The 8,340-nt window shown below is 35.8% G+C and overlaps 1 protein-coding gene across 1 annotated transcript; it reads right to left on the bottom strand.

The window, feature by feature from the left end:
* Nucleotides 1–2,251: 2,251 nt before the first annotated feature.
* LOC149151540 (disease resistance protein RPS5-like) lies at nucleotides 2,252–3,813 on the bottom strand. Its single transcript, XM_089443189.1, has 3 exons — nucleotides 3,727–3,813; nucleotides 3,075–3,433; nucleotides 2,252–2,999 (listed from the first exon to the last, which is right to left on the bottom strand). The coding sequence occupies exons 1-3, from the start codon at nucleotides 3,811–3,813 to the stop codon at nucleotides 2,252–2,254; spliced, it is 1,194 nt and encodes a 397-aa protein (XP_089299315.1).
* Between the last annotated feature and the right edge of the window lie 4,527 nt (nucleotides 3,814–8,340).

Raw genomic sequence — 8,340 nt, 5'->3', positions numbered from 1 at the left:
GCAACGGATCAAAGAGTTGAGCAAAGAGTTTGTTCAAACTCTCAAGAACATACATGTTGCCATCGCCCATGTGCAAGAGTGGAAAATGTGGTACAAAGGGGCCCCACTTCACTTTCCAAAGATGATGAAGCCTCAGGTAGAGCTGGAGAAAGCAAAGGTTTGGATGTTGATCTAGAACTATGATCAACTAGGCCCATTCGTCACCAATATACAGGCCTCATATGCACGATTGTACAAGAGTTTGGATGTCATGGTGAGAACACACAAGGTCCCTTCAATTGGTTCCCTCACCAAGGCTAAACAAAAGAACCAAGTATGGCTAGAGTTTGACATATGCATGGAGCAGCTAAGGTGAGAGGCCACCAAGGATGACTTGGAGTTGAGTGCACAAAACATGCAGAAGTACATTGGTGGTCCTGTCATGGTCAACACCATGCTGCATATGCTTCAAGATGAGTTGGATACAGGGTCCAAGACCATATATTCAAATGCTATGGAGGTAAGGGTCTGCTATCAGGAAGACACCATCACGCAGTTTGGGGACATCATCACACAGTACCAAGCTTGGCATGAGTACGTGATCAAGAAGCACCAAGTGGGGGTTGCTGAGTTTGTCTTTCCCCAAACTTCGAAGTCATAGTGTTTTATCTTGTTAGGTTGTGTTTAGCCTATTTTGTCTCACATGGGTACATGTGGAAAATTTAATATTATTTGCAAATGTGTTGTAAGTGAAATTCCAAGTGTCATTAGTAGAATGTGAAGGGTCAGCATGTTATGTAATGAGTTATTTGTAAGGAAGTTGAAGAGTCATGAGGGTAGTTTAAGAGTCACAAAGGGGAATGTCAAGGGTCACACCACCCTTTGTTATAAATAGAACCTCATAACTCATAGTACAGGCTTTTAGGAGCCAAACTTTTGGCTATGCTTAGGCTTAGAAAATGCTTGGGAATACTGTGAAGAGCCTTGGCCTCTCCACAATGTAGAGCGAGTATACTTCTTTGGAGGAGCAGATGTTCTTGACTGTAATGTTTCATTATTGGGGCTAGTGGTCGTCAATGGTGTATGTATGGACGAAACTTTCACTTATAATGATAATAACAGAGCTAACACACTTTCATGCATATGTTGTTATTGTGGTTGGACTATTCTGGTTGCTTTAGAAATGTATGTTGTTTAACTTACACATTTTCTTATGAACTAGGTTGTATGCAATTGTATGAATCTTGTTGAATGCGCGTTGTTGGATTAACCCATCACTTTAATTTGTGGACTATTGCACATTTTAGATTATGATGTCATTCGCTTGTGTGTTCCTTTCAAGCTACGTACTATTACAGGATTCTAAGGGGCACACTTCCTTTTCCCCTCCATGTGTTAGAACCCCTATGCATCTCACTTGACTTGCCACAAGGTCACACACTTGCTCTCACCCAAAGTTATCATACTTATCTCTGCGTGGTACTGCGGTCAAGGCATTACACTACCATCCACTACTGGGACTCCTACTTCAAATGGCCTGAGGTCTAGTTGGGACTTCTTATCAAGGAGATACCATAAATGTTGGCGGGTCCAACACCGTCAACAAAACCCAAGGTATATAAACCAGAAGATAAAAATTATAAACTCTAACATAAACAATGTTGACCATAGTTGACCATGGTTGATTTTCATAGAGACAATCCTTGCCACAATGCGACATTGGCCCATGGTTGACCGTGATTGATTTTCATATTAAGACAATCTTTGTCACAATGTGGCATTGGACCTTGGTTGACCAAGTTTGATTTTCATATTGAGACAATCTTTGTCACAATGCGAAATTGCACCATGGTTGAGCATGATTGATCCTAAAATAAACATGGTTGGTTGTGGTTTTTTTTTCGTATTAAGAAAATCAATGTCACAATGCAACACTCGACCATGTTTGACCATGCTTGAGCATCATTGATTTTCATATCAAGACAATCTTTGTCACAATGCAACATTATACGATGGTTGATTTTCATATTGAAACAATGTTTCTCACAATGTGACCATGATTGACCATGGTTGATTTTCATATTGAACTCCAATTGAGAAACTCCAGTTCTTTGAGTTGCCACAATGACCTTGGCAGCGATTTTATTGGAATTTTCACAGATCAAGAACCCTAAGAAAGGCCAGTTTTTGAAGAAAGGCCTCTGAAACATGTTCCAGTTTTACACTTATTTTACACTTTCAGTCAAGATTAGACTCACCAGTCTTGGGCATCTCAGTTCCCTTGGCATACTTGTAATTTTATTATACTTGTAATTTTATTGCGAAAAATTGAAGTTCTTTTGCAATATTCGTGAGCATCCATGTGGGGGAACTCTTGAAGCATTTGACCAGCTTTAAAGACACAGTGCTCCTCTTTTTCTCCAATATAGATTGCCATTTCCTGGAGAACATTGTTAACTGTAACTTTGGAGAAATTCTGTTTTCCTGACTGCAACAGGTGGTCTTCATGAGAGTCCCAGTGTGGCTGAAACAGGTAACTATCTACTAGTAATTGTACGTAAATTCTCCCTCTGTCCATGCTAACAAGCCCTTCGGAAATCCACATACCCACTAGGTTGTCCACCTCAATTATTTCATCCTTAGGAAACAAGGCACAATACAGAAAACAATTTCTCAGGCTAACATTGGGTAAACTATCATAGCTCCATCTCAATTGCTGATACAGATCTGGATCTAAATGAGGATGAGTAGTGGGGAAATTGGGAATTATTTTCATATGAGATAAAAGAAGCTTCCACTCATCTACATCAGTTTTGCCAATCATGGATGCTGCTACTACATTTATGGCCAGATGCAAACCCTTACACTTTGCAGCCACTTGTCTCGTTGTATGTTCATCTGTGTCATGCGGAACAAGTACGTCTTTAAATGCCACTCTGCAAAACAGCTTCCATCCTTCCTCAGAGGATAGGGGTTGTACTCTCATTGCCTCATCTGCATTCGATTCTACGATCAGATCTCTGTTCCGAGTAGAGAATACTAGTTTACTGCCATTGTAATCGTTCCCCTCGCCGAATTCCGTGCCCAAATCTTACAGATTCACTGCACTCCACACATTGTCCAAAATCAAAAGGAATCTCCTCTTCTTGAAATATGCAGACAGCTCCATCTTGCGCTTATTCACATCAAAATTGCTTGGGAGGCTTAATTTGATTCTCTGAGCAATACAACTCTGCAAGTCCAAAATTGTATAGGTTTGAGAAACGGTGACCCAGATGAGATCATGGAAGAAGCCACTAACCTTGCGGGATTCGTACGCTGTTTTTCCAATACCACCCAGCCCATACACTCCAATCAGACGAACATGGGGAGATTCTGTAAGCCACCTCTGCAGCTGAAGTCGGGCAGATACAATCCCTGATCCAAAAAGCCCATATTCTTGAAGTTCCTCAGTCTGTGGAGCATTGGAAGATAGTAAAAAGCTGGATTGGAGCTCTTGAAAAAGCTCATCAAACTCTATCTTCCAATCTCTGATTTCTCTAGAGAGTTTGGGGTTGCAGAAGGGCTAGCCAGAACACTTTTTCTTCTGCCTTTGGGAGCGGTCCATCATATTTCTCCCATTTTCAAGGGCACCCTGCATCCTTTCTAAACAATTTCTCACAGTATCTGGGGTCCTTTTATGCTGATCTTCGAATTCATTTTTAACCGATTTTCTAGAAGAAGTCGGTTTTCATCCATGTAAATTACACTATCTAGCTGCCTCATGAGAGGAGCAATGATAACGCTGCTTCTCTTTACGGCGCTTGCTGCTCCTCTAACAATATCGGTAGCCATAGCTTAATTTGCAGCAGAGCAATTCTAAAGCACAATATAAATATGAATGCTACTGAAAAAGTTTATGGGCAGTGTGGAGCATTGAATTAACATTGAATGGGTATACTGTTAAGAGATTTCTTGCAAAATTATTAGTATTACTGATCCAAATCCTCGCGGGTTAAACCCGATTCAAATCCTGGCGAGTTAAACTTGATTCAGAGACTTGAGTTAGCCAATCTAAAAAACAAATGTTCCTGCAAAAAAAATGCAATCATTTCGTGAAGGAGGACTCTGAGGAGGAGTGATGAATGATTACAATATATATGGGGAGAAATAACTCTGTTGCGAATATGGTTATCTTGATTCCCTGCCTGATACCTACGTCTGTGACAGAAATGGCTTGGTTAAGAAAGAAAAAGCAACCGAATAAAGAGGGAGACTAATAATTCCAATAAACCGTTGCTGTGAATGTCAACAGGAAAAGATAAATCAGTTGTGATAAAAGATAAATGCTTTGTATCAAGATAGGCAGAGCAAAATACAAAGATAAGAAAAGAAAAGATAAGAAAAGAATCAACTTTCAAAATAAAAGTAACAGATAATTCCAAAACGTACAGACAAGGAAATACTATGATTTGTGCATGAAAGTTGCAGTGTTTTTTAGGTGTCAGATATCACATAAAACATACTTTTGTTATGTACATGAATGTTGGTAGTTTCTTGGGCTCACAAGTATTATAGATAACGTACCCACCCTTTAAAGAATAGTTAAATCAAAACATCATCAAAATCATATCTACATAATTAAATAAAAAATCATCAAAATGACGTCATATTTATATATTGCTTGTATTATATATTAAGGTAAAATATTGTGAAGATTGTGTGATGTTTTGAAAAAACATGTCCAAGAAATAAAGTATTTCAAAATAATTTATACTAAGGTTACTAAAAAACTTAGTAAGTATTCAATTAACAAAAGAGACTCAAAATTTTGTAAGGTTTTTAAGTAAATTAGCATAGATTTATTTTAAGCACAGATCTAATATAAGTCAAAATTTTGTAAATAAGATTTTCAAAGTAAATCCGCATAGATTTATCTTAATTACAAATTTAATATGAGTTGGGAAACCAAATTTCTTTAGATGCAAATAGTGCAAAAATAATGTGTAATTTTTTATTGTTTAAATTGTATTTTTGAATTTTATGGAGATTACATAACATGTGTATTGAACCATTTTATCAGCGCACATTAAACTGGTTTTTCCTTATTATTAATATATTTTTAAATATATGTCAATATTAATTAATATTAAAAGATTTCACTCATAATTCACTTGGGATATTTTATTCTATATAACATTAAAATATTTTCCTTTAACGTTTTCTTTTTCTATATAGATATATATGAAGTTAATATCACTTATTAAAATATTTTTGAAAAGTAGAAGGTTTAAACATCTTATTCATATTTTTTTACTTCTAACTACTTGAAATCAAATTATGTTATATCATATGGACAACTAATTAAATATGCATAAGAAATTTTTTTATTTTTTTTATTATAGCCCTCATTACTTTTTTATTTAGAGAATATTTTCATTTTATTTTAAGAGAGATGGACATACTTACACATCGCCTTCAAGTTAACCATTTTAGTATGAATTTTTCAATGCAAAGCTTAAAATGGTTTTTTTTATAGATATATATTATATAAATAAAAAACATATAAGAATTATGAATCAGATGATTTCAAGTTATGTGAAATTTATTTATAAAAATTATGAATTAGTTTTATGAAGATGATTTTAAGTTAAGTAAATATTTCTATGAAATTTAATATAAAAGGTTTAAGTTGATTATATAGAGCATAAGAATGGAAGTGTCTATAAATCCACAGAAAGAAGGGAAGGGGAGGGAGAGCTATAACATTGAGTACTAGTTTTATGACTCATTTATTTTCCATTAGATGTATTAAATGAATCCATCTACCTCCTTTTCAAGACACACTTACCTAGTGTTTGAGTGCATGGTTGGGTAGTGTTCTCACAAAGTTATTGGAAGCTTGGTTTAACTAAAAACATTTTTTTAACGAAGGTAGTGTCAACCATCATCCTCCTTGACTTTTTCATCCTATTAGTGGCATGAATCCACTTGGGAAAGATAGTAATTCAATAGAACAAGGAGGAGGGACTGGTATACACACATAACCAAAAATAATAATAACCAATAGTAGGAGGGAGAGGTAGAGGTACTTAGCAATAAGATAATGAAGTAGTAATTAAATAACTTATAATACAAGATGGCGTGGACCTTTGAATCCTAGCAATTGTTGCTCAAATAACATCCCTAGCAATCTCTAACAGGAAAGGTAGAAGGGCTCTTTCTACACACTCTAAAGAGAACGTTAGGGGAGGATGTTATAAGGGAATATAGAGTAGTAAAAGAATTCACCTTCTTAGTGCTATGTGGATAGTGAGAATAGTATGATAATCATGTATGATAGCTACAAGATTGTATGGAGTGCTCAGGGAGGCATAATTAGTTGAGCATAATGTGTAATTGTGTTGAAAATAGCAACAAGAAATATTTAAAATAACATCAAGAAAGATCCTAATATAATTTTGTCCTTGAATTAGATTAGGAATTAAATTGTAATTATAATTCTCATAGCAACTTGCAATAGTTAACTAAGTTAATTTGACTTAGTTGGCTTACTAAATTCGAGTTGGGAGTCTATCTCAAGTCATGTTGAGTTATAATTATTTAATTCAGTTTAACTGAGTTAAATTCAGTTAAACTAGTTCCAACTAATGGAAGAATTAGTGGGAGATCTAGTAGTGGGGTGTAACCAACACTGCTCAACTAGTAAACTAAAGATTCACTCATAATTAACTCATGCATGTCAGATCAGAGAAAGACCCAGTTGAGATTAGGGTTCAAGAACAATGTACTATCCATTGTATAAGCATCTGAATTGTACATATGGTGCATGCAATTATAGGAAGGCTTATGATGGATTGCGCAGTTATGGATGAGGAATTTCCCAAATAAATATGGGCTAATTACCTAGGAAATTGTGCAAGGAAGTAGGAGCTTGGAAGGCTAGGAATTTGGCTAAGTATTGGCTAAAGGCAGTCAGTCAGGTAGAGGATAGAAAATACTTGTGCAAGTTGAGCTCAAGGTTGAGTAGAGCATATTGTATTCATCCAAGGCTTGCCTAGGAAGTAGTGAGACAGATAGAGATAGTGCAGAGGTTGCTCGGGCTTGAGCAAAGCATTGTAATCTTCTCAAATTTTCTGAATAATGCAATACACAAATAGCAAGGGTTTTTAGCTATGAATTTCCCTAGAAAATTATTGTGTTATGTGTGATTGAATTCTTCCTTTTTCTACTTCGTGATTTCATCGATCAATTATTGTTTCCACTGATGAGTAGAGTAGATTCAAGTCAATTGTTTTAGCATATTACAATCTGCAGTTTCAATATACAAGGAATTTCTACAAATTCGGTTTGGTAAGGAGAAAATTGACCCTTTGAGTTGGATTCATTTGCAATAATAGTCCCATAGCTTGACAAGGGGGTGGCATTTTCATCAAGTACTTATAGTTGGGTGAAAATTTTCTCATGCACAACTAGTTGTATGGACTTTCTTCTATAACAAATAAGTATTTGATTATTGTTTATGAATATGCAAAAATGAAATTTTATAAGTTGTAATAATTGTTATTATGTAAATTCTATGTTACATTCTATGTCTCACATGTGGATGATTAATTATGCATTTGGGCATTAGGCCATGATGGAATTACTTCTCTCTTATTTAGATAATTTTATTGTCCATTCTACATTATATTGATGCATGTTACTTATAGTATTGCATTGTAACGTGCTTACACATTTTTAAGTATTAATGGGAAATTGAACATATTGGAAAGTCCGCCTTCGTTGTTAACAAATGAAAGGGTCTAGGAAGGTCAGGTGAATCATTAGAATCCATGATGTCATTGGGGAACTTAGGCATAGCACAAATAGAATTAAGTGTTGCCTATTTTAAGTGTTATTAAGACTTTTGCACTAGGGAAACATGGTAAGGTCCTATTGGTGTGTGTTTTAAAGGTGTGCCCCTTGGGGGAGTAACCTTTACAAACGATAAGGATATGGGGCATCAAACTATTCCTAGATCAACAAACATGGCTAAATCCCAATGACAGTAGCACGGGCCTTAGCTAAATGGCTCCATCAAATATCAAGATGACATGCGATGTTGAGCCTTTATGATTGTTGATGGAGGTTATTCCTCAATGAGATGTTAAGCTCATTCGGTGGACCAATGAAGGAACACGTGGCCTAGTCCTACTTGGTGTGGGTATATAACATGCACACTAGTATGGTGAGGGTCTTGTAACTTACATAGATCTAAGTCATCCATAAATTTTCATATACGTTGTTAGGGATTAACCCATTGCAAAAGTGGTCACCATTTTGTTCCTTTTGGAATAGTGGGATGAGCACACTTAGCACATGTGAATGGTGTGGATTTAA

This window comes from Pinus tabuliformis, chromosome 9 (genome assembly GCF_031772625.1).
Source record: "Pinus tabuliformis cultivar Carrire ecotype Pingquan chromosome 9, CPIR1, whole genome shotgun sequence".
NCBI classification, from domain to species: Eukaryota; Viridiplantae; Streptophyta; class Pinopsida; order Pinales; family Pinaceae; genus Pinus; species Pinus tabuliformis.
The sequence above is the reverse complement of the archived record's forward strand: the minus strand, read 5'-3'. Positions and strand labels throughout refer to the sequence as shown.